At 55.1% G+C, this 27,235-nt stretch overlaps 2 protein-coding genes across 2 annotated transcripts; both read right to left on the bottom strand.

The window, feature by feature from the left end:
- Positions 1 to 370: 370 nt before the first annotated feature.
- CFAP251 (cilia and flagella associated protein 251) lies at positions 371 to 18,401 on the bottom strand (the record flags this gene model as incomplete). The annotated part of the gene is made up of 20 exons (XM_068911506.1): positions 371 to 2,089; positions 3,061 to 3,162; positions 4,430 to 4,658; positions 7,638 to 7,781; positions 7,991 to 8,081; positions 10,198 to 10,361; positions 10,969 to 11,083; positions 11,581 to 11,765; positions 12,074 to 12,247; positions 12,769 to 12,917; positions 13,010 to 13,257; positions 15,084 to 15,269; positions 15,906 to 16,123; positions 16,457 to 16,501; positions 16,695 to 16,772; positions 16,879 to 16,959; positions 17,187 to 17,295; positions 17,792 to 17,901; positions 18,027 to 18,167; positions 18,264 to 18,401. Coding segments are annotated over 20 exons (2,859 nt in total), but the record flags the coding sequence as incomplete, so codon positions are not given.
- Positions 18,402 to 21,086: 2,685 nt separating this feature from the next.
- Positions 21,087 to 26,946, bottom strand: PSMD9 (proteasome 26S subunit, non-ATPase 9). The gene is made up of 6 exons (XM_068911737.1): positions 25,905 to 26,946; positions 24,669 to 24,771; positions 23,566 to 23,759; positions 22,913 to 23,014; positions 22,266 to 22,354; positions 21,087 to 21,917 (listed from the first exon to the last, which is right to left on the bottom strand). The coding sequence occupies exons 1-6, from the start codon at positions 26,016 to 26,018 to the stop codon at positions 21,890 to 21,892; spliced, it is 630 nt and encodes a 209-aa protein (XP_068767838.1). The 5' UTR covers positions 26,019 to 26,946; the 3' UTR covers positions 21,087 to 21,889.
- Positions 26,947 to 27,235: the final 289 nt, after the last annotated feature.

Here is a 27,235-nt window from a genome sequence, read left to right as displayed (position 1 = left end):
CCGGAGGGATAAGGAGGAGCCGGACTCCTGGGCCCTTTGTTGGTGGCGAGGGATATTGGGGAGGGGGGGGGAAAGGAGAGAGGCCCGGACGCCTGGGTCGCGCGGGTGTCCCCGACGCTGAGGGCGTCACGTCCCCACAGCGAGGCCGCGGGGACAAACCGGGCCAAGGGGGAGCCGGGCTGGGGCGCGGGGCTGCCGCCGGCCCCCCTCGGCGCATGGGGGCTCGGCGTCGCCCTGGCGCGGCCCGCGCGCCCCACCAAGGGCAGGGGTCGCCTCTCCGCGCGGCCTGGGTGCCTGCGCTGAGAGGAAGATCCCCGGGGTGCTCAGTCTACGGGGTGTGTGTGTGGGGGGGGAATTCAGCCCGCTTGGCCTCAAACTTTGTTCTTAGCACACCGGATGCTGGAGCGTAGCCACCCCGCGAGGCGCGAGGGGGATATCCGAGTGACAACTGCGTCCAGCCCTTGTGCAAGTGGTTGTGACACCGTTTTGCAGACCTCGAGCGCGGTGACTGGCAATGCTTCCTGTTAAGCAAAACATCTGCTTTGTTAAACAGCACGTTTAATAAATCCACAAAATGCAGATTTTTTTTGCAGAGTCTGTAAGGCTTCTCAGCTGCCTAAAGTGCTTCCAAAAGCTTCCATGGAATTAGGGCGATGTAAAGGGGGTGAGGATCTGAGCCAGCACAGATACACGGGAGTGTTTGCGCATAGAAGTAAACGGGCAGAGAGAGCTACCTGCGAAGTCATGCTCTGCAGAAACTCTCTAACCTCACATACCCTGGTCACTGTGCTACTGGACTTCTTTATTAACTTGTACCTAGTTGTAACGTCTTGCTGTTTGTGCTAACTGAACAGCCCCAGATATTCTACGGTAGGTAACAGCAGTCTCGATTTAATAAACATTGCCACTGAAAGGAACGCTTCTTAAGGGCCTACATTATTATTCAAATTGATGCTGAGGAAGATGTAAAGAAGGAAGCGCGTTCAACAGCTCTTCACTGATCTTTCTACAGCAACTTATATCAGCTTCATTACACTGTTTATACAAACACTGTAAAATGCTGTCCCATTGGTATTACACTACTAATTGGAACTACTACTTTCAGAAAGAAAAACACAAGTTGTAAAGACCAAAATAGAAACCTGGTTTTAATTTGCATCTCACTGTTCCTTTCTTTACTGAGGGCTGAAGGATGGATTACTGATGGATTTATTTGTATAATTACCAATCCGTTCTGATGTATTCAGGCATTTTGTACATTACATTTATCAATGTAGACAATCCATATAATACTTTTACGTCGCTATTTGACTGTCAGGTTTTACAAATAAACATCGCCTCAGCATGATGAAAATAGACTGCATCAGAACAGCTTCATCTGGCACAAACCCACCCTAAAATGAATTCTGGGAAGATTCTAGCCAAGAACAGGGATGATCAATGCAAGAAGATAATGCACCGACTACTCTTTTATTCTTTGCAACCACCCCTGCGATTCTGTACATAGTGATGTTCTCTAATGGCTCACTGGACTACAAGATAGATGTTTTTACAGCGGAGTCTTCATGCTGCTCTCCCAGAAGATCACTTCAGGACGGCACCATGTTCATTTAAACCACTGTTTATTAACTTCCCTGCGAAAGGGTATTAGGAGTGTTGGCCATGCCTGAATGGCAGAAATACTTCCACTGATGATCTCCAAATCCAAACTTTCCACAGTAGCAGTACAGAAGGTGGAATACTAGGACCGTGCTTGATTTGGGAAATAGATTTGATCCCACAGGTTTGTGGCCTGCGCTAAACCAGGGGTTAGACAAGTGTTTGTTCAGTCTGAAATTATATTGCCTTTATTTTTTCATAAATGCAAAATACAAATTTCACAGATACTTGAGGAGAGGAGATTGCAAAGTAGGAACGAGTAGAAAACTTTGTAGCAGCTATGCTTCCGAGCCTTCGTGGATCCAAGATTCATCTCTTTTTTCTGTTCTGTTTTTTTCTGGTTCAGGAATAGGTAAGCCAAGAATGTCAGCAGTGAATATCTCTGCTGTGATTTCATCTGGAATTTCTTCTTCCAGTAAAGCTGCTGCACCTGGAGAGCAGTAACAACAACACCAACAACACAAAACAGACAACAGCAACATAAAAATGGGTTTCCACAGAGTAAGGTTTATAAGCAGCAGTTAAGTGGATGGAATGTTTTGAAGATGTCTGAAGCGATCGTGAAAAAGGATTGGCTTAGCTTAATACTTTATGCCCTTATACTTATGCCTTATAAGGGGACAAGCTGTCAAATCTGTGAGGCTGACAGCCTCATCCTGCAGTAAATACCTATCTCAGAAAAGTCACGAGAACAAATGGAACTTTTACACTCCGCTGATTTCACTTGGTTCTAGGATCTTACGGAATCCAGGGATTTCAAAGTTGGTTTACAGCGCTAGACAGTTCCCTTCAGAAGAGGTACCTTCGAAGCCCACAGGTCCGTGGGCTGACAGCCCTGACCGGATGCTGTTCCGGACTGGCGTGGACTGGGACATGAACTGTATAAAAATGTGGTACTTTGCAGCAGTTCCAATTAAAATGGGCAATGCTACTTGGATGAAATCAACACTATAATTTGCTATTCTAGACTGGTGTAGACTGGGACATATATTGTATACAAATGTGGTAGTTATCAACAGTTCCGTTATAATGGGCATTACTGCCTGGATGAAATCAACACTATAATTTGCATATTCTAGGATTCCCTTTTGCCTGTGGACTTTGGCATGTAAACCTTCCACTGTGTGCTTCTAATTTCAGTTCCAAGCCAGCAGATAAACACCAATGTAATCTTGTCAGGTCCCAGGTACATCTCATTGCTCATTTATTTTTATATACACCCATGCAATGGTTGCATGTATCAAGGACAATCTATAGCTCTATGGCTATTTTTGCAGTCCTGTCGGCATATTTTTGACAGCTCTTGGCCTAACAGGGTAATAGGTTTGCAATTTAAATTACTCTGTTGGGGAACCGAAGCAATTCTACTTCTGTGTTGCGTAGAACGATAATCCTGTGTACCTGAGGTATCGGAGGTGCCCGGTTTAGTTATTCCTCCCTCTGGATTCATGCCCAGCAAGGTAGTCAGACATGCTGCCAGCTCTTCTTCTGTCATATGCTCTCCTGTACAATAAAGCGAAACCAGTCTCTTGGGTTATGGTATCATTAACACAAAAACTAGCAGATAGCTCTAACAAGAACAGTGTACAAACAGAATAGGGTAGTATGAAGGAGGATTTGGTTTCTGTGAGATGCAGACCACATCACCAATGGAAATGCATGATCCCAACACAGGAAAGCGTTGATCCGAGGGAAAATTGTTCATGTATACTGTGCGTTTTGGCCAAACATATTTATCAAAGGGAGAAATTGGAGCCGTTGCTCCAACTGGAGCCGTTGCAGACGGCTTTTTAGGTTAGGTTGCACTTGCAAGGGCTTGTGCTTCTATTTCCACTGAAGAGCCCCTGGCACAGGACAGCCCACAGTCCAGGTAGCCCAGTGTCCGTGGCAGTAGCCAGTTCATCACTCAGAGGAGGAAGAGGAAGGTGTGGGAAAGTCTTTAATATAGTATCCCGGAATAACCTGAATGCAGCAGTTGTTCCCAGTTAACGGTTGCTCATGCCCTGAAGCATAAGGTTATAGATCTGTTATGAAATTGTTCTAGCGTGTCTAACGTATCTATTTATGGGTGTTCACACCAGCCATAGAAATAGCTACCCTTTCTCATACCGGTTGAATCCTTGGTTTCCAAGCATCTTTGTGGCAAGGAGTTTTACTAGTTGATGGACTGAATGAAACAACTTTTCTCTTCACCTATTTTAATGCTCAGCTGCACCAAATGCTCCTTGTTCTGACAATAGGAGCAAGACAATACAAGTACTTTATTTACTTTTCTATAGCACTGGTCATCAGTATATTTACACATGCCTTTACAATGCTCTCTCTGATTAAGCTAAACTAAACCATTCTCATCTTTTCAGACCTTCACATATAGATTCAGTCCAGAACTCTGACCATTTTCATCCCTCCTTTCTTGTCCCTCTCTTCTTCAGCTTTATATTACCTTTCTGGACACTGTGTGACTAGAAAAGAAGACAATAGTTCAGAAGAGGGTGTGCTGGAAGAAGGATATCTTTTGCTGAGAGCCACACTCTTCATTTGACAGACAAGGTACTTCAGGCCAGTGGCAATTTCCAAAGCAGTAAAGAAAGTGCAGCTGAGATGATAGATGTGATTATTCAATTTAAAATTCCAAGACAGGTGGCTCCACGCGCCTGCCCTGGTTACCAAGCTGTAGTTCCAAATTAATTTTTTGCTGCAGTGAATACGTTCTGAAATTGAAGACAGAACTAGCAAGCATAAAGCTAATATTAGAAAAGAAATAACTCACCTCTGCACTGAAGCAGCAACAGTAAGTCTCCTTTGTCAATAACTTTTTCTCCGTTCTCATTATCATAACCAAGAACCTGAAACGCTCTCCGTATTTTTTTCATTGACAAGCCAAACGCAGGTCGATGATTTATATAAAGTCTGATAAAATCCCCTAAATTGATTTTTGTCACTTGTTTTCCAGTATCCACATACTCGCTGAATTTTACTTCATTCATCATTTCTTCAATCTAATGATCAAGACAAGAAAGATCATTACAAATTTCCTTGTTGAAGAGCATCGGGCCAGTTTCTGATCTCATGAAAGCCAAGGTACTGCGACTGTGTGTTTTGGCATCACAGATGTCATTGCTCTATCACAATAATGAGGAGGCAGTCAGCAGCTGAGAACGGACACAGTTAATGGCTACGCGCCTGTTTTTATGACAATATTAGGTAAAGACGAGGGCAGCAGATACTCAGTCATTCTGGATTTCCTACACCTGCTTGTGGAACAGTTCTCAGCAGAGCCCATGGAGTTACTCTAGATTTAGGCGAGCATAACCGAGCTGTTTATGCTCAAAATTACACTAATGCCAACTGTGTAATTCCTGCAGTATTCTGGCGTATCTCTCAGATAAGCATTTTGTCCGATATGTTATATGTTACTGCTACGAGGTGGGGAAGAAACCATCCCCCACGGCCTGAGAGGTGAAGGCGCTTGGTGATTTTGCAGCTGTTACCAGTACCTTTGCTGCAGCTGTGCCTCCACTCCAGGGACAGCGGGCAGGCAAACCACCAAACACTAAATATACCACGCTGCTACCAAACCGTGTGCACGGAAGTACCAACATAACCAGGCTGCGCACAGTAAATACACACCACGGCCGGCATCAGCGATCTCCCCACCTCGTTCTCCACCCCCTACCCGCCCCCCCCGACATGCATCTGGTGCAGCGCTGTCACTGCAAAAGACAGAGCTGAGCTTTGCACCGCGGGGCTCACGTTCTGCCGTTCGTATCGCTAGATCGCTCATCTGCTGGGTAAACGGGCAAGCGCTGGCCGCGCTTGATACTAGTGGTTTTCCTGAAGTCCGGTGCTGTGAATCAGCCCAGGCGCAGCTGCGCAGAGGTTTGCTTGGAAGGCAGGCTCTGCTCCAGGCCTTCCTCGCCCTCGTGCTCGAGGAGGCAGCCCCCTTGCAGACACGAGGGGAGTGAAAGGCCGGGAGAGTTCCCCGTGCCACCAAGCATCCCGCTCCCCGGGAAGGGAAGCTGATGCAAGAGCTCCCTGGGGAGGACTTTGCATTCAGCCCCGGGCCTTTGTCCTCATGTCACAAGTTTTTCCAATGAATGAAGCCCGGGGAAGATGGAAATCTTAGCCTTATATTTTTCCTGTAGCAAATGTCGTGCCAAGCAAGAACAGTCAATTTCACTCAGCTCTAGCTGATCTGGGATTAGGTTTTATATCAGCCCCACTGAACTACAAAAGAAAAACACCAATTCCCAAAAGCTTTGTTAGTCAGCCCAAGCTGCTTTTTCTCCCTTCTGCTTTTCCCTTATTAAAACACTCTGGAGAGAGATGAACTTTCTGTACTTTAATACTATCCTGCCTGCTTTGAAAAGCAGATTGTAGCTTGCCTAGTTTCACAGCAGCTTAGCACCTCTGCTTCCTTGCATAAAATGCTGTTTTGATTTTGCTTTTTTTGGGGGGGGGGGTTAAGTTATTCTTCCAGAGACATTTCCCAGCAACCACATATCAGAGGAATACATCCTCTCTGTCCCCAAGAGACAGAAATGTAATGAGCCAGGGAAAAGGTCTAACAAAGTACAAGGAGATACAACCAAAGCATGAGACAGGGCAGAGCAGTCCCAGCTTAGACTGACAATGGCTGGGCGCAGGAGCTCTGAAGAAAGTCTGTTAGGTGGTGGTTGTGGTGAACTCTTGCCTCCCATGTGCTGGGTCTTCTGGCAGAATGTATGGCCAGGCAGATGGGGTGGCACTGACTCATAGCAGCATCTCAGCAGCCCGTGGGGCTCCCGTGCAATCAGCAGAGACAAGCGCAACCTTCCCCCGCAGAAAGATGAAGGGAACACAGCAATGCACTGCTTCCCTTGGGAGAACCCCTCCTGTGCTGAAGGCCTGTAGCCGGTGCAAGGAGGTTGTTATCTAAATCTCCTTGCATCAGATTTGTTTTTTTTTTTTTTTTCCTATATGCTTTCATTACCCTTCTGCCTGGCTGCAACATTACAAAGGAGATGCGTACGTGGGCAAATGCCCTGTGGATACAGCTACAAAAGGGGAGAAGCAGCACCCTTATTAAATCAGTTGTCTTTGAGTGCTGTAAAATTTGAAGCTAAAAAGCTCTTGAGAAACGTTTGATAGGAAGCACCACTGCTGCAACCTGAAAGGCAAGCTCAGAGAAAGCCTCTGCAGAGTTACCAGTTATGAAAGAGCTTTAATTCCATGGGAAGAGAAGCTGCCGTCTCCATCTCAAGTCATTCTTTCACCAGTCCAAGAGAGATCAAGAGAAAGAGGCTCTGTTATGTCAAAAGAGTCACTGCACGGAGCTAGACATTCCCACCCCCTTTGGTGTCTTGTGTTATTTAACATGTGTAGGAAGCTTTGGCTGAGTCTCCATCCAGTCCCGCCTTCTGGCTGAGGTCTCAGCCCATGGGCCACCAAGCCTATGGTGCCTGTAAAGAAGCTCAGACATTACCGGAAGTCACAGAGAGACCAAAGGATAACTCTGCCCACAGCGCAAGGTACTTTTGCCCCTTGGCCATGGAAAGTTGGTGACCGCTGCCCTTAGGAGCCAAAGGAGGATTTGTTCCTCGGCTTCCTCAGTTTATCTTCTGAAGAAAGCCAGCTCTCTTCAGAGGCGGCACCTCTGGGCGTTGTGTGATCTGGGCACTCAGCCTCCGGAAGATCTCAGGTCACCTTTCCTTGAACGCTTCCCAGCTCTCAAGCCCTGGGTTCGTCCCAGCCTGCCCTGGCAGCTATCCAGCTCTCTAGGGAGGCATCCTTACTCTTTCAGAAATACGCTGCCAGATTCTGATCTCTACTCTACTGATGCAGACCAGATGAAATACGTTTGAAACCAGCAAATGTACTCTGGGGCCAGCTGGCACGACAGTGGTCAGAATCCGTCCCTCAGGACGCCTGGTAAATGCAATCATTCTCGCTCTTTTTTCTTTTAATAACAACAACAACAATAAAAACAACTGACTGACCTTTTCCTCTGATGGATAAAATCCCATTGCTCTCATTACAAAAGGAATTTCCTCCAAGGGAATGTGTGTTGACACCTGTCTGGTCTCCATTGTATCAATACCGTGGCTGCGCAGCTGTGCGTAGTAAAAATAGTCTTCCAGTTCCTGCGAGGGATTCAAACGAAATACTGTAAAGTTCAGTTACCAACAGGCGCAGCAGATAAGGCTCCTTTTAAGCTTTATTAACAGGCATATCAATGAGAATGTTGTTAAAGGCGATCTGGACAAAACCTAAAGAAATGTCAGGCCTGAATAAATGAATCTTAAACTCCAAGCAGATGTTGCCGCACAGCGTTCACAGCGAGCGTAATTACCCTGAAGAATTCGCCGTCTCTGCCGCCATCCAGCAGGTTGTAGAAGGGCACCAAGTCCTCCCCGCCCAGGGGAACGGCGGCCTCCAAAGCACTGCAGCAAGCCGAGGAAGGAAGGTACGGGAAGGGGTCATGTGAGGAAAGATTTCATGTTTCCCTTTCTAGTCATTGTGCAGAGACATTTTCAATAAATAAATAAAATCCCCAGGCCTCAGGACGCAGGGAAGCACAGCACTGCCCTGAGCTGTGTGCTATTTTATTATCAGCCTGCACTTCTACAGCATATTTCATACCCAGGTTTTACATACAATAGCGCAGTGTGGGAATTATTACTGAATGGTCCCCTTGTTTAGTGGAATGAGCACAGGGCGGGGAGCCAGGAGCTTTTCCATGGACTTGAGCTTGGTGTCTGGCATTTAGCTTTTCTGCTTCCTTATAGAGACATTGAGGGAGACGAATTAGCTAGATCAGCATTTTGAACGTGCAGAGGGCTGGGGCTTGGTGTTTGCAACCAACCACACGAACCTAAGCTCCCTCTTCCTTGATCCAACACATTCTTCCCCAATAACTCAGGGCAATCCATTACTCTGCATCCTCTGCTGTAGTGGATGGCTGTCGCAGGTGCAGCGCACATTAACCTAAAAAAGCCTCCGTGCCACCTCTCTGCTCTTTGTTTCAATTTCGTAGGCAGCTGGGGCCAAAAGAACCAGTTCAGGTCGCGCACGTGAAAAAGGGAACGAAGCCTGGTCCTGCAATCACCGCGTAGCATTGCCACATCACGCCCCACGTCTGGCAGCAAGGCTGCAGCTCTGATGCACACCTCTGGAGCGCTGCTTCCGCTGGGTTTTTGCAAGCTTCATGCTTTTTTCATAATTAAGTTATTTGGGCATTAAACACAGTGGAGACGCACAAGATGCCAGAAGCAGCAATAAAATGATAATTAGCTCATCAAGAGGTTCACTCCAAAAACAAATTACATAGGAATTCAATGTTGCCTGGACTCTGGCCAACCATTATAAAGAAGGATCATTTATATTCTATTGCCTTCCTTAAAATGTCGCTTATTCTGACCCCCGACTGCTTAAGCCATACAAAGTGGAAAAGAAAATAAATAAGCCCGTTGCTCTCCCACCCTGGTTTCCTTTGTTCTGGCACATGAAGGTGAGCTGGCTCAGCACCCTTTTGGCTTTCCTCTGAGCGCGCAGTACCTGCGACAAGTGCTCTACACAGGGCCAGCGCGTGCCTGAGCCGTGACGCCTTTATCCTAGGGAGATGGGGGGGGCTCTGTGTCTCGGGTTCAGCACGCTCCAAAAGGCAAAATACAAGCGAGGGCTAAAATCCAGCTCCAGTGGGGTTGGTTTGCCAGAAACAAGAAGGAGGCGCGCTCCGGCTTAGACAGTGGGGTGATGTGCAGGATAGAAAATCCAGCCACCGGTCGAGAGAGAGAGAGAACATGCCAAGCTACCTGCCTTTCCTAGCTCTGCCACGGGCTAAGCTCCTGGCCTTTAAGCCCGAAGTTGCACCACGCTTTTGCGGTATCTACCGGGCGTTTGCAGCTGCTCTTGCAGGGGGAGAGCAGCGAGCAGCGTCGGCCCTTGACTTGCAAAGCAGCACGCGCGTACGCCCTGCCTCTGCTGCGCGGCAGCCTCCGGGAGCGCACGTCCCCTCGGCCCGCGCCGATCTGGCACTGCCGCCCGGGGAAAGCTGGCGGAGGGAAATCCCACGCTTGCAGCCAGAGGCAGAAGAAACCTGGCAAAGGGGGTTATCATCGACACTCCGGCCAAAGCCTGGAAAGCCTCATTTGCGAAAGCAGCCTTCAGTCCTCCAGCTATCCCGTTTCCTGCAGTCCATTTACTCATGTAAGCAAAGCTTTATAGGATTAAGGTGGCTTGTCCTAAATCCAGCCTTCAAATGCAGTGGGGATTTCCTAGCAAATGCTGGCCTAACCCGTTTGGGGAACGGACGTTTTTTGTGTCAGCCATCTCCCCGTGTGCTCATCCCGCAGCCAAGGCCGCTCTCCCGATCCTCTGCTAACCCAAACTATCCCCCATCACGCTGCCCTCGCGGGGACCAGAAAATCCTCTGCCCGATTGCTTAGCGTTCGGGCAGCCTTTCCCGGACTGGAGCAGCCTTCGCTCGGGCGGCGTTGGGCAGGCAGCTGCGGAAAGCCCCCGCGCACCCCTTGCTCGGCTCCTCTCCGCGGGACTCACGTCAGGTTAACCTCCCACTTCATAACAGTGCGGTCGTCCCCCCCCGCCGTGAAGACGTAGCGGCCGTCGTAGGAGACGGCGAGGTTGGCCGCGCCGTCTGGGTGGCAGATGAAAGCCGAAGACTTGTGGGGGTTGCCGTCCACAGGCAAAATCTGCACGCCGACCTGCGAGGGAAGAGGGGGGGGCGGCGAGGACCGGGGCTCTTCCCCTCGCGGGACGGCCGCGTGCGCGGTGCCGCGTCCTCCTCCGGGGAGCCGGCTGGGTGCGCTGCGCCGAGCCCTTGCACCCGCCGGGGCTCGCTCAGCTCCCAGGCGCTCGCCGCCGTCTGGGCTTTCCTTCGCTCTTAGCACAGAAGTTTTGTCCTGACTAGCAGCAGCCGCCTCCCCATCGCTGCCACCTCCCCATCGCTGCCACCTCCCTTGTCCCCCCCTGCGCCCCGGGCAGGTGGTGACGGGGGGCACAGCACCTTGCCTGGTTTGGCCTGCAGTGACGTCTCCCCAGAGACCGTCATCTCTGCACCAGCCCTTGCTTGAAGCAAGGACTTTTCACGCGTCTCCAAGGCTGAATTTTTCACTCTCGCTGGGGCCAAGAGGGCAGCTTTCCCTGGCCCCCCCCCCCCAGCCCAGCCCGGAGCACGCCGCCGACACCGCCTGTAACACCGGGAACGCGGGGGCCCTCGTGCAGCCGGGGGCTGCCGAGCAAAGCAGACGCGGTGCTGGTGCAGGGACAGTCCAGCAAGCTCATTCAACACAAGCAGGTGGGACTCCATACCTTGTCCTTTGTAATGTAAGCCAGATAGTGTTTCTGGGGGTCCATCGGGTTTGTCATCGGGAGTATTTGCATCTTCTCCAGAGGGGAACCATAGGTTGGTCCCAAAAGGGTCTTTCTAAAAGGCAAACAGCATCATTTTCCCCTCTGAACTGTTGTTGAGCATGAGAATGGGTGGCCGCAGGGAGGTATGGTGAGCACAAAGGCTGTAGCACTGGCTGACAGGCCAGGCCAGGCCCCATGTCTGGAAGGGCCCACGCCAGGGCTTGGGGAGGAATTTAGTGCTCAAGGATGACTCAGTCCTTGGGTTCTGCTGATCCTGTGGGCTCCTGTCCCTTTATCTTATGTCCAAATGCTACGTCTCTAGTCCAGTGTCCTGGTCAGCCTGAGGCCCACTCGCAGCCACGAGAACCTTCCTAGACTGACACGTTGGTAAACAGCATGGCAGGGACAAGGATGGAGCACTCCAGAGCACCAGTGTCGCTGGTTGGCAAACACATGCTCATGAACGGGAGCAGGGCAGGCGTTAGGCAGAGGAAAACCCAAACCCAGCATGGGGCTCGCAGGCAGAAGGTGAGGGGATCTGGGACCGCGAGGGCTGAACCTCTGCTCTACCTGCACATTTTGGTCGTGGTATTGTAGAGCTTCATCTTGTAGCAGCTATTGGCAGTGAGGATGAAGGACTCTGTGCTGAGCTGCGGGTACCAGGCCAAGCACAGGGGCACAGCTGCCTGCTCTACCCTGTCCCGGTGCAAGACCACCAGGTGGTCCTTGCTGCTGCTATTTAGGTCATATTCAACCTGGAGGGAAGACAAGGAAACACAGTGACTCCCCCAGGCTCCGCCAGCACATGGGACCCCTGTGGATTAACTGGATCTAGTGCCTGTCGCCGGAGCTGGGGTGAGCAGCCCCGGGCACAGAGACTCAGCCTTGAGCCCTGGCAGAGCAGCCCTGAGGCCAGGCTGAGAAAAGAAACAGCCCCTGCGACAGAGCTGGTGGGGGATAAGGAGCTGGAGAGCCAGAGACTGAGTCTCCTTCAATGTTCTTGTGAAGCCCCCTGCTTTAACCACCAAACTCCACTGCCTTGCAGACTTGCCCATCGACTCACCAGCTGCCTGTCCTCCCCAAGGCTTAAGAGCCTGGGCTCATCGCTGTCTAGCTGCACCCCAAAGAGGATGCTCCGGATGGGCTTGTAGTGGGAGTACAGCCCTGCCAGATGTTCCCAGCACCTCTGCCCGTTTCGCAGGACTCTTCTGTAAACAGTCACCGAGCATTTCTCGTCCTGGAACGACAGAGGTCAACAAGCTGCCATCCCAGTGTGTCCCCTGGCTGGCAGCAGGCGGCTTTGCATGTCCCTCCTGGCTTTGCTCAGCCCTTGCAGCTACGCAAGTCCCACCAGGAGGGCTGCAGTCACAACCAGGGTAAAACACTGCGTCTGGCAGATAGACCCCAAAGGGCAGCGGTGCCGCCGAGGGAGCAGCTCCCCACGGAGCACGAGCCGGCAGGAAACCCCTCTTCTAGCTGCTTCCACAGATGGATGAAGAGCTAAAGCTTGTCACTAAAGTTAGCGATGGGACTCTGCCAGCGGCAGTTCAGTGGAGCCACTGGGGCTGGTGACGTTTTTACAGAATGACTCTTCAAGCCAGGAAAAGCATTTCGGAGTTGCAGAGCCCCTGGGGAGGGACAGCCCTCCCCGCTGCTTGCTCAGCGCTACATCACAGGATGGCTGGCAATTCCCAGTCCCACCAAAAGGTGCACCACGAGTGACACACATAAATCACAAAGAGGAAAAAACAAGCTTACAGCGGTGGCAAGGTATTCAGAATCATGCGAGAAGCTAATATGAGTCACGGGGCCTCGCGAGAACTTGAACTCTTTGCAGCTGGACTGGAGGGAAATAGCATCGAGGATGTAAACGCTTCCATCAGTAAAACCAGCCGCCAGGAGAGAACCTGAGAAGCACACCAGAAGAAAATCACAACACAACCATTCATCCCGGGAGGGCCGGCGCTTGGCATGCAGGGCAATCACGAGCCCAGAGTACCTTCAGGGTCGTAGGACAGGCACTGGATGCTGGCCTCAACGAATATCCTGCTAACAAGGTACTTAGTCTGCTGGTAGTCCCACACCTTCAGCAGCCCGCAGTGACTCCCTACAGCAATGAGCACTTGGCTGGGGTGACACGCGATGGCGTTCACAGCTCTCTTGGCCTCCTCCATGACTTTTTCATATTTTGTCCCATCTGTTGCAACATGGAGCACTGTTGCATCAGAGGTTGAAAGGATAAAGTTCCTGTTTAGTGCGAGAGAAACAGAATTTGATGAGTCAGACTAGGTGGCTCATCTCCCTCCAAGATATACAATACATTATTCTCCTGGAACTTAGCTGGACGATCGCTTCTGTTTTGTGATATGCAAACATTTCCCGACCAGGAAGGCAGGTGGCACTTTGTGTTCACGACCTGGTAAATCTCCACTTGAAGAAACTGGAGGTGGTTACGTTTTCTACTTGGGTAGGCAAGTCAGAAGACGAATGACATCTGGGTAGGTTTTGCCATTTGCAAGTCACTGGTGTGTGAGATGGATAAATGAGCAATTGAGGATACTCTGAATAGTCCTTTCACATGTCTCCATGCCACCATTGTTAGTGGCCGCATGTTGACTGTGCTGCAACGGACAGGGTCAGAGGAGAGCTTTAGACCCGCGCTGCAGACAGAGCAGCTGTCTGTCCGCTCACTCAGCCATGCCGGCTGTAACGCCGCTAAGACAGTCCCGCTGCAGAGCTGGTGATGTGTAACGCGGACACATCTGAATAATTATGCACGTTACAGAACAAATACGTATAGTCACCAGTCAGCCTGAGGACTCAAAGTCTGGGCCCAGGTCAAGGGTCGGGAGAGGACCGCACAGAGACCCAAATACAAGAGCTGCCCAGCCAGATGTGCACGGCCGCTGGCGGGCAGTGCTGATGGGGAAATTGCCGCCGCTTTTGCATACCCGCCCCAAAAAGCGCTTCCTGAGCTGGATCCTCACCCCGGGCTTGGGTCCTGCTCCCTCAGCTCGGTCCGAGGGGTACCGGCAACCCATGAAACACTCACGGGGTCTGCAGGGCTTCCAGGAGAGCCCTAGGACTTCTAACGCGCAGGGACAGGAGCGTTTGAAAGAGCTGTTACAGTGGCAGCCCCTGGGAGCCTGCTGGGCGCAGGCACGTGTCCGTGCTAGCCGGGGTTCCCGCGTTTCTGCCCGGCCAAGGGAGGACGCTGCAGCTCCCGGGCGGGCAGCGAGGCTGCAGCGGTCCCTTCGCGGAGCTGTCCCGGCGGGACGAGCAGCCTCTCGCCTTCCCCTTTGCTTTCCCACCCGTTTTACTTCCCAGAGCGGCTGCGGGCGGCCGAAACTCCAGCAGCGACCCAGGAAGAGGCACGAGACAACAGCGGCTGATGGGGAAAACCAAACCGTTCCCCAGGGCGCCGTTCCAGGCTGGAGAGGAAGCCGTCCCGCACGGCTCTTGGGAAAAGGCGCGTGGCCAAGGGCAGACGTTGCCAGCAGGGCTTTAGAGGGGAGCGACGGCCCTACGGTTTGCAGGCTGGCTCGGGGGGCGGCACAGCGTCCGCCGGCCCAGCTCACCGCGCACAGGGGCGGCGAGTCCGGCCCGGGGGGTCCCAAGCGGCGCTACCCGGGGCCGTTTCAGCTGGGGCAGCCTCTGCACCACGGCCCCCAGATTAGCTCGCCCGGCGATGATAAAACATAACGGGGAACAGCCCTCCGCGGGAAGGGTTTAAGGGGGGGAATTAAGGGGCTCAGCGGGAGCTGCTGGTTAATGCTTCTCCAGCCATCGCTTCGGAGGGGCGGTAACGGCTGCCGGGGGACACCCGCTGACTTGTCCCTGGCAGAGCCCACAACCCAGAGGGAAGAGCTGCAGAGCAGGGGGCCGAAGGGCCCCGCTCCCTCCCCGTCCCACCGGCCGGGCCCGACGCCGCGTGCCCTGCCCTGGCGTTTCGCCCGGGGGCAGAGTTAAAACCCGCTCCAGCCGAAGAGGGCGCCCGCGGGGGCCGCCTTCAGCTGGCCGTCTCTGCAGCGTGGAAGCGGTGGGGCAGCTGGAGGAGAAGACGGGGCGCCCACCTGACCGCGAAGGGCTGGCCGCCGACGGTGCAGGACGTGGCGTAGTCCGCGGCGGCGCTGGCGGGGGACGTGGAGAAGGAGATGGAGCGGATGGGGCCCGCGCGGAGGTGGCTGTACCAGTTCACAAGCTGCAGCTGCCCGTCGTAGAATTTGACGTCACCTTTGACATCGCCCGTTACAAAATAGCTGGAAGGAAGGCGAAACGCTTCGTTAAGGAAAGCGCTGAAGAGCAGGCGGCCGGTCCCCGTGAGCCTGGAAAGCCTTTAATCTACATGCTGGTGGAGGATGCTGCAACGGCTACTGGAGACAGAAGCAAACCCTTCCCGCTGGCCTAGTCTTTGCACAAGCGCGTGCGACGAGCCGTGCGCCGGCACGGCCGCCCGCAGGAGGGAAGCCCAGGGCGGTGCAGAGGCCACCCGCCGCCGCGGGACCCTGCGGCCGTCCCCCGCCTGCGCCCAGCGCTACGGGCGGTTGGTGGGTGTCTGCTCCCTCCAGCGGCAAAGGCCGGGACGCAGCAGGACGAGCCTCAGTGCCCGTGGACAACCCGGTGGCCTGAGCTGCCCCAGGTCCTAGGAGAGCTGGCCTGACGTTGCCATGAGCTTTCAGCTGATTTTAAAATGAAAGACGAGTGTTTTGGCCAAACTCATTGCTGGAGAAAGCAGGATGGGAGTCTCACGAATCAGCAGCTTCCCTGCATGAACCTGCCCGGCCCTTGCCTGCTGCCAAGGGACTTAAAACCGCCACGCTCAGCAATAGCTCCTCACTCTCGGCATCGCTGCGCCCAGGACGCCTGAGGGGTGCCGAAAGCTGCGGCCGCGTTACCTCTCCGACACGGTGAGCACGGTGAGGCCGTCCTTCTGCATGGGCACCAGTTTGATGGCCTTCATGGCGTGCGGCTTCGCCCGCAGCTCCCGGGGCCGGGAGCGGGGACAGACGGCGTCCCACACCACCAGCTTCCCAGCCGAGGTGCCCGTCAGGGCTTGCGAGTTGTTAAAGTGAAAAACGGACTGGCTGAAGCATCCCACCGCTTTGCCGAAGGTCTGCGGCGAGAGCGGAGGCAGCTGCGCGTGTCGGCGCGGGCTGCTCCCCCTCGAGCACAGCTCTCCCCCTTTGGCCCCCGCCGCGGGCAGTTCCCTGCCCGTCCCAGGGCAGGACGGCGGCAACGCGCCGGCACGGGGAGAGCCCCAGGGGAGGGCGCCACAGAAAACGCTCTTTCCGGGGCAGAGAGCCCCTTTCCGGCCTCAGCGATCCCGCCTGCCCCGTTCGGAGGCCGAGGGGGACAGGCTGGGGACGCGGCGCTCCGGCGGGCCGAAGGGAGCGACAGCGCTGCTGCCCGGGGCGAGCAAAGGCAGCGCCGCGCCGCAGCCACTCACCCGCTGGCTCAGGGGCGGCGCGCCGTACTGCAAACCAGCATCGCTCTGCGGGGGGAGAAAAGCGGTGCGTCCGCCTGAGAACGGCCAGTCTGTAACGGCGCTTTGCAGGCCCCGGTGCGCCCCTTACCCGCCGCCGGCCGGAGCAGGGCTCCCGGGCCAGGAAGGACCTGCTGCAGGGGCCCCCCGGGAGCTGCCGGACCCCCGCAACGCAGCAGCTCGCCCCCCCGCTCCTACTCACCCACTGGTAAAATATCACCTGCGTTTTACTGTTGCTGACAAACTCGTAGGGGTTTTGGGGGTTAAAAGCGACGTAATCCTGGAAGGAAGCGGTGAGAAGCACGTTAGCAGCGTTCGCTGTTTCCTCCCGTCGTGCAAAACATCTGCTTTTAGCCCACCCCAGGGCCGGGCTCCCGCTCGCTCACCTGGCGCCCGAACTCGGGCCTGAGCTCCGCGCCGCACACGGGCGCCTCGCTGGGGCAGGTCCACTTCCAAACCCCGACTCTCTGGCCGAGAAAGGGAAAACCAAGGGACGCTTGTGGCTTGCTGGGAGCGCCGCGGCGGCCCGGGGCCGAGCGGGGGTTACGGCGGGTGGCCGCGGGGCCGACCCAGCCCGGCCGGGCTGGGAGCTTGGCGTCAGCTTGAACTAAAACGCGTCGGAGCCAGAAACTTTTATCCCGCCGCGCGAACCGGCGCCAGCTCGCCCCGTGCAGCCCGGAAACGTCTCCCTTACCTGCACCGTACCGGCGCTGACGGTCACCAAATACTTTGCGTCGTGGGAGAGAGCGAGAGCCGCGACGCCGTCGGCCGGGTGGCTGTCGAAGATGGTGCGCACGGGGATCCTGCGGCGCAGAGCCCGCCCGGGCGTTGAGCAGGGCCTGCGGCTCCCGCTTTGCTTCCCGCCGAGCAAATCGCTCCGGAAAACAAACAAACAAAAAAAAAATCGACCGGCCGGTGACACTTTAGGAAAACGCTATCGCTCGGGGACGGGCTGCCGTCCTTAGTCTAGGGGAGCCGCGTCCTCTAGCGCGCCGGGCCCCCGGGGGCGGGCGCTGCCATGGGGCGACGGCGAAGCCCTCGGCCCCTTCGTGGCTCCTTTGCCCGGCCCTGCCTGCGTCTCCCTCGTTTCCCTCTCCGCCACGGCTGGAGCCGGCGGCGAGTAGGTCGCCGGCCCGCGCGCCGCCACCTGGCAGAGCTAGGCCTCGGCGGGGAGCTTTTCCCCTAAAAGACGTGTCGGGGTGCTGCGGACAGGGCCGCGGCCAGGGGAAACCGAGGCAGGCGCTGGAGGGAAACGGGAGGTTTGCGGCCAGGAAGCCGCCCGCGCTCCCGGGAGCTCACCCGGAGAAGGAGTCCCAGACGATGATGAGCGGATCCGGCCCCCGGTCGGCTGTCGCCACCCAGCGCCTGTCCTCGCTCACGCACAGGCACGAGATGACGTTGGCGTGACCCTGGGGGGAAGAGGGAAACCAGGCTGCCGCCGCCGCGGCCCCACACCCGGGGCGCCCCGCTCCCGCCGTCCCTCCGCTCGCCTCCTCCCGTCCCAGCCTCGGCGCCGGGCCCGGCAGCGCCGCACCTGCAGGTGGGACTGCCGGTTCCCCGGGACGTCGTGGAGGACGAGGGTGTGGGAGCAGGCGTAGAGCAGCAGCCGGGCCTCGCCGTCCCGCAGGCTGTGCACCGCCAGCTCGCTGTTGTAGCCCAACGCCCAGGACAGGCTCTGCGGGAAAGGCCGCGAAAGGCCTCCGGGGTGACGGCCGGCAGCCAGCGGGCGCCGCGGCGGGCTGGAGGGGGTCTCCCACCGGCCGGTACTCACCAGGGGGTGCGCGCGGATCGGCTTGTCCTCCCGGAAGAGCTGACCCGGCTCGGCCGTCCACACCGCGCTGGCCGAGCCCGCGGCGCGCTGGCCGCTCGCCTGCTTCCCCGGCCGCGCGTCCCGCTGCCCGGCGCCCGGCTCCGAGCGAGGGCTGGGAAGGGGTCCCCCCGGCGGCGGCGCTGGGGTCGCCTGGCCGGGGCCGGACCCCTCCGGGGACGAGGCCTCAGCTGTGGCTTCTCCCGGGGCGGCTGCGTCCTGCCGCCCGCCCCCGGTGCACGGCAGGGCACCCGGCGTCGCCGCCTCCCGCCGCCCGTCCGGGCCCGCGGCCGCCGGCGCGCCGGCCCTCTCCTCCTCGCTCATCCCGCCGCCGACCGGCTCCTTCGGAAGCGAGACGGGTTTCAATGCTTTTTTGTCTCCCCGAGGCTTTTTCCCCCTGGAATTCCTCCTGCAGAAAAACAAACTTTCCGGTTCGCTCCAGGCTAAAACAGGCCTGCGGACGCTCCGTCCCCGTCGCTTCTGCTTCGCGCGCGCCGGCTGGCGATGGGGCACAAGGTCCCCAGGTGGCAAGGAAGTGGTGACAAACTGATGGCAAATCAAAGTGAAGTTGGATCCAACAGGAGGGACGGGAGGCGGGATGGACGCGAAGGGCTCCCCGGAAAGCCCGGCCCCGGCGGCAGAAGGAAGCGGCAATCCCGCAGCCTCCTTCCTCAGCCCTTTGCCAGATGGCTAATAAATATTAAACCGCCCTGGGGCGTCAGAGCTCGCCGCAGCCCCCGGACGGGCTTTCCGACAGCCTCAGTACTGCCCCCGTAATCCCGTTTTTTTTTTGGCAGTTGGGATCCAGATCAGCTCTGGCCCTCTTCCCCCGCGGCCGCTTTGTTTGTTGGCGGCGGTCCCCCGCGCGCTGCCCAGCTGGGCACGAAACGGTCTCCGCCGCGGGCAGGGGAGCTTCGCGGAGGGGTGAAGCGCGGGGGGGGGGGGCTGCGTCGTGCCCCTCGCCCGGCTCGGCCGCCCCCCGTCTCCCTTTCCAGCGCGCCCCCGCTCCGCGAGCTGCCCGCCCCCACCTGCGGCTCCCCGCCGAAACACGCACGTCTCGGGTAGAAAGCCTTCGGCGGGCGCTTCCCGGCCGGTCCCCCCGGCTCCGCCGCTCGGGGACCGCCGGCTCCCCGCTGCCGCTGGCCTCCGCCGCGGGTTCCCCCGGCAACGGCCGCCGCTAACGCTGCGGAACAGGGGGGCCGCCGGGAAAGTTTGTGCAAAAACAAGGGATTTTTTCCACCCAGCAACGTTCTGTCCCCGTTCCCCGATGGCGCGGGACGGGGACGTCGCTCTCCGCTTGCCCCCCAGCACAGCCCCCCCTCGCCTTTCTCCCCCCAGCCCAGCTGGTGGCTCTACCCCTGGGTTGGAGCAGATCTTACCCAGCTGCAGCAGGTTTTGCAACATGATCTGTGCTTATACTGGTGGGGATTGCTCAACCCTTTCTGCTCCAGACAGGGAGCAGGGCTGGGGACAGCAGGTAGGAGCCACACTCCTACAGAAGCCCGGCGGAGGAAGGAGCCCTCTGAAGCGTGCAGGTGTTCTCCCCTGCGAAAGGGAGAAGAGCTCCTTAGCCGCAGGGATTAACCCGACTGATTTGGGCTAGACGGATGCACTAACCTCACTCCAACCAGAGGGGAGAGAGCTGGAACTGTGGAGGCCATTTCACCTGGGGAGGCACAAATGCAAAGGCCTGGAAGGACATATCCCCTAAACTCCATGTTAGGTTTATCTCTGCGCTTACAGCTACATTTTGTTTTACAGGGACAAACAGGAGGGGCAGCTCACATACCCAAGTACAGTCACAGTTGTTTAGGAACTGCAGCAGCACCTGTCTTCCCTACAAGTAAGACAACAACTTTTGCAGAAACAAGGCTCCTTCATCTGGTGCAAAGTGCATTTAAAAATTCTGATTTTATGCAAGTCTATTATTGACACCGTGGTCCCAGGCACAGAGTCAACCCTGCTGCAGAACAGGGGAACTTACCTGGTAACTGCAGACATGGAAATCACATCACTTTCTAGTGGGATTTCATGGCAAATTTAAGAGATTCAAAGGCCCTTACGAGTCAAAGCATCTGATAAGTTCAGCAATGCAGGCTTGGCCTTAGAACAGCTCCGGTAAAGCAGAAGCAGGATTTACATGCAACAGAGGGTGCCAGGATGCCTCCCATTCTCAATTATTCTTCAATAAAAGACTGAGCAAAATTTTGACATGTTTTGGCCCTTTTAAAATTACTTAAAGGATCAAAACAGGAACAGCTAAAGTAGAGAGCAAGGTTAGACCGAGCTTGATGGGGATTATATAGATACAATCTTATCCAAAGAACGCTTCTGTAGGCTGCTGCAGTAACGCTTCCCCGTAGCGCCACAAAGCCTGCAGGAATCACTGAGCAACGAGCTTTGCTTTGAAGCTTTACCGTTTCAGCAAGAATCCACTCTGTCAGATTGTATGCTGAAATACAAACACTTGAAATATCAAAAGGATCAAGCTGCTCAATTTAACAAAGAGACCTCGATGAATGACTTGAAATTGTGTTTATCAGTCCACTTTTTTGGTCTGTTTCGGTTCTGGTTAGTAACATTTACAGCAAAGTTGCTCATTACGTTTGATGTGCTACTTACGCCCACAACCTGCTTACAAAGCACTAATGACAGACGTGTATCTTACCAGGGCTTAGGCACTGGAAGGGCAGTGGTCATGCTTTTGTGTCTGTGCAGACCTGCTTTTAACCTGCCCAACTTGGCCCACAATTACTGCCCCAAAATAACAACTTCTACGAGAGCAGAGACAGAGACACGTAACTCGGGTTTATTGTTTTGGGAGAGTATTTTGCAGTTCAACTGAAAATAAGCTTAAAACAAACCAATCACCCTCAAACTCCCTTGAAGAGTTCACATACCATAAAACCAGCTACAGCAAGTAAACTGAAAAAGATATTTATGAAATTAGGACTAATTTTACATAGTCATGACTATAAGAAATACTAAAAGTAAAGAAAAGTAGTATTATAGCCCCTATTCTTTATCCCGTTAACTTAAAATAATTAAAGAGTTCTGAAAAATCTTTCATATTTAGCAACTTCAAAAGTTGTAGTAACACAGGGAAGACCTAACGTGCATGTTTCTTGCCTGTGATCTATTATTATAGACAAAACCAAAGTGCACCAGGACTTTTTAGCATATTTTGTAGGAGGTTCAGTGAGAAATTTTAGGAGAAAAATAAAAGAATGCTTTGTTATTGGCAAATCAGAGTATTTCTTGCTTTTTTAGAATCTCTACCAAGTCCTTCCTTAACTGAAGGATTTCATGTTTTTATAGCCTGATTCCAAATTGATACGGGGTATAAGAGATGAGAAGCCATATCCTGCAACTCCACAGGCTACTCCTTATGAGCCAGCGCAATTCTGAGCTGTGGCAAGGCCCTGCTGTACCAGAGCTTCTTCAGACTCTGTGAGCCTGGCACCTGGAGGTCACAGCCTCTGAAACATTTGTTTCAGTAAAAACATGAAGACTGTAGGGGAAGTTTTCAAATCAGATCAGAGTCCAGAAAGCAGGCACAAGCTTCAACTTTACTGTTTTCCAGGCAATGGTCATCTTTGCAAAGGAATGATATTGCAGCTGAAAAAGAGAGCGTAGAAAGAAACATTAACGTCTCAGCTCCCAAACAAACAAAGATCTAACGTGACATGAATCAGACCCTCCACATCCCTCTTGCGTTGGTTTCTTTTACTGATCAAACTGGCCACTGAGATCTTCCCCTCCCCCTTACGCTTGATTCAACCTGTCTACCCATATCACCGTGCTAAACTGTCAGCCTCCAGCTCTCAGTGAGCGCCTGCCACTGACATACGTCAGAGCAGGCAGCAACACACAGACAGCAAAGCCCAGAGCCGACCCTGCTGCAGGAAGCTTGCTCTGAGCTGGGTAAGAGCCTCATCCTTACTGATAAGCAAAATAGCAGCCTACCCCAGAAGGCCCTTCCCGGCCCAGCGCTTTGGTGTCAGCCCCACATGCACTTTTTTGCCGCTGCGGATCACAGTCACACTCAGGGGTCTCTGAGAGAGGAAAGAAGAAAAAAAAAAAAAAAAAAAAAGACGGCAACTTTCCTTTATCAATTCATCCCTTTTCTCCATTCTTTTGCCGAAGCACCAGACGAACAGCATTTGGCCCTGGGGGAACCTGCCATCTTTGGCAGTTCCCATTCCCACCCCTGTAGCTAGATCTGAAAGCAGAGAGCGTTCAGTGGGGAGACACCTCAGCAAGATCTCTCACTTGCACTATAAGGTGCTTGATAGCTGTGGTAGCTTCTTTGGCCAGTCCATGAGGCCACATGGGTGGCACGGCAAGCTCCTACTGCTGCAGGGAGTCCTCCAGGGGAGGAATAGAGAAGGGATGACGTCCACAGCAAAGAGCATGCACTTCTCAGCTCTCTTCTGTCCAGGTCTCCAGGGAGAAATTATCTCAGTGCTTTGGGGGAACAAAGCCAGAACAGCACAGACTGAATCTGACATGGTTTCTGACATGGAAAAGATGATCCCAGAGATCCAAATTCCATAGAAAACCCTACAACTAATAAAGACAGTCAAGGAAACACAGAGCAGAAACTAGCTCACCCCTTCGCTGTGCTGCACCACTGTGGCAATGTTCTGCAGGTTCTGGAAGTTGTGTACGTTGACAGAGCCAAACTCCACAATCTCATCATCGATCTGGAGCCCCTGGACAGTGAGAGAAAGTAGATGAGTATCTGTATTCTCCAGAGATAGGCAACATCTGCCTGTTCACAGGAGCATCTTTCACCTAGTCATATGGAGAGGTGTGCCAAGACCCTACTTGTCTCACCATTTAGGCAACTGAACTACATTATATCCTCTTCATGTCCTTAGAAAGAAGGAAGTACTCATTCCTTTCTCTGATTATGGAAGGAGAAATATTGAGGCTAGAATAATCAATGAAGTCTTGCACAGGAGCTGTGTGGTGCAACAACACAGCTGAGAAGGGAGTACTCATCTATCCACAGGACATCCCACCGTGACCTTGACACTGGCATGCAAGGGCTGTGTCCGCCATAACAGCTTTCAAGAATAGTTACGTCAGGTGGAGAAAGTTACTGAGCTTTTAGTTAATGCTTAAGGCGGAGGGGAGGTAACCCAAGAACCCACAACTTATTCCCAATTGTCAACAAGGAGACAGAGAGAGCCATCTGCCATGTTTCCCTGCCGGGTCCAAAAGACGTCTTCCCTGTCGGCTGTCAGACTGCACAACTTACCGAGATACTTGCAGGAGATCCTGGAGTAACTGCATTAACTCTGGCAAAAGCCTGTGGCAGGCTCTGGTTCTGGTTCATTGCCTCAGCCAATGCTTCTGCCTCATCCTTGGCATGTTTCTCCTTCTCCCGGGCATGCAGCTGGTGAAGAGCTTCTTCCACCTGCTTCATCAGGGCCTTGTGATCATTCTGCAAACCTGTGGGTGAAAACCATTAGCACAGAGAGAGTAGGAGCAAGTTCCATCTACGGGTTCTTTCTTGCAGACACATCATCCTCCACAACTGCTTTTAGTCTGAAAACTGTATTCTGGGTCTCTTGGATCTCAGCTGCGGCTAGCAATAACTTTATGCCAACTTATCTAGTAGGTGCTGGTGACAGCCAGGGCACTGGCTATCGATACAAGTTAGGTGCAGAGGAAGCCACCCTACATAGTTCAGTAAAAATGCCAGGAAACAGAAAGGACTAGGAGGCTCTAGGAGGTTTCCTAGAGATCATTAAGCAACTGAAGTTTTTTTTTCCCCATCAAATCATTTCCTGTTAAGTATCTAGAGCAAAAGCCATCCCAAATATGGGGCATGAGGTAAGCTTGAGCAGAAATAAGTGCCAAGCTATTTTTTACCCAAAGTTTATTTTATAAACACCACAAAAATGCTTCACTGTATTTCATGAATCCCAATAGCTCCACAGCAGTAGCAGAAACATTTCAATGACTCTGCAACAGCATGCAGACAAAAGCATTTTTCTGACCAAGCCAATCCCTGTCAGCTACGAGGGCAGAACAAAATCTGTTGAAAACAAAGTCAGACCAAACCTGTTTTTTCAAGCTGAATGAAACGCTTGCAGTAAACAAACGGCTCAGTACAACGTTTCAGTTACTTGAATAGCTATATAGTTGTTACTAACAGGAATTAAGAATTTTTGTCCCTCCAAATAACAGAAGCGCTTATGTCTCTCACAAAGCTGCATTTTCACTTCTGTTTATTCCTACTCGATGGGGGAGCTCCTCTCCCCTCATCTGTGAGCTAGGAGAAACCTTCCCCGGGGGAGGCTCTGCCTCACCTAGCCCTGTCCTCAGAGAGGTGTTACCGAGAGAGAATCCGCTCACAGATAATGTTGTGCCGAGCAGTGCGAACTTGGTAGAGATCAATATCCGCGCGAGGAAACCCTTCCACGTCAACGAGCGGCTCGTTCATCCCAACGCCCTTTTGCTGCGGGGAGAAAGGCAGTCACGGAGCTGCAAACCACCCTCTTTGCTTCTAATTGTGCAGAAGGAGGGAAACGCGCCGATGCACTAAGGACATGTTTAACTGAACATCTGGATGGTAAAAGCCTATCTAAAATGCCAGGGCAGCTGTGGGAACTGTCTGATAACGGTTTCATGCATGGCGACCGCTCAGAGAAGATCCCCGCAGGAGCAGAGGCACCCAAAGGCAAGGGATACTCAAGCCCTGCCTGCGCGGAGCACCTTAGCGCTGCTCGGCTGAGCCCAGCCCCGGTGGGCCCGCGGTGGCAGGACTGCCCAGGGGGACATCACCCGCAGCGCCCTGCGACCCGCAGCCCCCTGACGCAGGGCAGAGGCGGCTCCCACTGCAGCGCTGGCACTGGGGGCCCTCGCGAGCACGCCCAGCGTGCCTGAAGGCTGGGGGGCACGGCCTGCGTGGTGGGGGGCCGGCAGGGGAGCAAGGCCAGAGGGCTGCAGGGCCCACGCTGCACACGTGTGGGCACCGCGTGTACTCGGTACGCTGCCCACCCAGAAACACCCATGCGCCCCAGCACACCTGTGTGCCTGTGCACCCCCGTGTGCCGCACACCCACAAACCCCAGGGTGCCCCTGCCCACCCCACACCTGCACACACGTGTATCCCCACCCACCCACCCACGAAGGCTTATGGACTCCTATACCCCCAACCCACCCGTGTACCACAAAGACCTATGTGCACACCTTCCCCCACCCTCCTGGGTAGGCTTGTGTACCTGCACATGTCCATACAGTCATGAACACCTGCGTGCTGCAGCACTCCACGTGCCCCTGCACCCAAAACACCCACGAACACCCGTGGGCCCCAGCACGCCCCGCACCCAAAAGGCCCACGAACACCCGTGGGTCCCAGCACTCCCCGCACCCAAAAGGCCCACGAACACCCGTGGGTCCCAGCACTCCCCACCCCCCCCGCACCCAAAACGCCCATGAACACCCATGCGCCCCCCCCTCCCACGGACACCCGGCGCCGCGGCAACCCGTGGCCCCGCGCGCCCCTCCCCCCGCGTGGGCGCCGCTCTGAGGCGGACGCCCCGCCCGCCGCGGCGCCCCGAAGGGCCTGGCCCGGCCCAGCGCACTCACGTCCTCCAGGACCTCGTAGTAGGCCTTGATCTGCGCCTCGATCTCGTCCTTCTTCCTCACCAGCTGCTGCACGTCGCTCACGGTGACGGCGCGGCCGCCCTGGGTCTGCGCCATGGCGGCGCCCGGCTGCGCGGAGCGACGCGAGCGCGGACACGGCGGCTACGGGCAGCGAGAGGAGCCAACGCGCGTCACAGGCGGTGAAGCGAGGGGCGGGGTCAGAGGGGAGGGGGCGGTGCCAGGAGGGAGGGGCGGGGTCTAGCGGAGGGGGCGGGGCCGGGCAGCCGCGGCCGTGCCCAGGGCGGCGGCGGGCGGTCGGCTGGGCTCCGGCCGGTGCCCGTGAGCGCTCCCACGTGCTGGTTTGTCCCAGCCTCTGCAGCAGGCGGCCCGAGGCCCCGCGGTGCTGTAGGCGCCTTTACGACGAATGTATAAGGGCAGCCGCAGGCCGGCAGCGGTTCGGAAGCGGGGAGGGCCCCGCGGCCCCGTTTCACGGCCGGGTTCTCCAGGTCTTCGGTGGAGAGCGCGCGGACAGGGCCGACAGCTGCTGTGCCGCTTCGCGGGACGCTGGTGTGCGGCGCGGTGGGGCGATACGCTCCCCCGGCCCGGCCCCATATGTGCACGGTGTTGCACACGCACTATTTACACCCCGTTGAAGCCCTTTCATGCTAATCTTTCCCTTGCTCTATTTCTGGTGAGTGCCTACAGGCGGCTTTTGAAGCATGAGGAGTTTGTGCCGTTCTGGTTTTCCAATCGCTTCCAGATGCTGCAGGCTGGGGGATGCGTGCGTGCGTGCTGGTGTTTTACCCGCTAACGTCCATGAAAGGGTTTTTTTTACTTCCTCTGTCTCTCTGCCAACGCTTTTAACTGCTTGCAGGCAATGCCCCTTTAATTTTTGGACCTTCACATCATTGGTCTCACGACAGCTGAAGGAGACACCGTGTGTCCCCAAGCCCCCAGCCCGTTTGTCTTGCACCCACCTGCTCCTTGTTCCTGGCGCGGGGGGGGAGAAGGGCTGCAAGCCATCGTGGCCTTTTTTCTTGGCGTCCTGGCATTTTAAATAACACCGTAACAGAGGACAAACGACCGTGGGAAGAGCACGGGCACCGATTTGACTTTAAGCGGCTGGGCGAGGGGATGGCAGCGCCGTGGAGGAACGGCCATGCCCGCGCTCCCTCCTGGCTGTGCCGGACGCCCCGAGGCGGAGGCTCGAGCCCGCGCTGGACCGCGGGGGCCGGTGGCCTCCTCCCCCCCGGGCCGGCGGGCAGAGGGGTGAACGGCCCCGGGGGCCGGCGGCGGGGCTGGCGCCAGCGGGGAGGCGCTGCCTGCTCTTGCGT

This window comes from Struthio camelus, chromosome 17, assembly GCF_040807025.1.
Source record: "Struthio camelus isolate bStrCam1 chromosome 17, bStrCam1.hap1, whole genome shotgun sequence".
In the NCBI taxonomy this organism is placed as follows: Eukaryota; Metazoa; Chordata; class Aves; order Struthioniformes; family Struthionidae; genus Struthio; species Struthio camelus.
This window is presented reverse-complemented; position numbering and strand designations above follow the sequence as displayed.

Coding starts and splice junctions, on each gene's coding strand:
- PSMD9 (XM_068911737.1), bottom strand. CDS start 26,018: ATGGCGCAGACCCAGGGCGGCCGCGCCGTCACCGTGAGCGACGTGCAG. Junction 23,760..24,668: donor TGCTCGGCACAACATTATCT/GTGAGCGGATTC, acceptor TTTCACCCACAG/GTTTGCAGAATGATCACAAG. Junction 22,355..22,912: donor TGGTGCAGCACAGCGAAGGG/GTGAGCTAGTTT, acceptor TTCCTCTCTCAG/AGACCCCTGAGTGTGACTGT.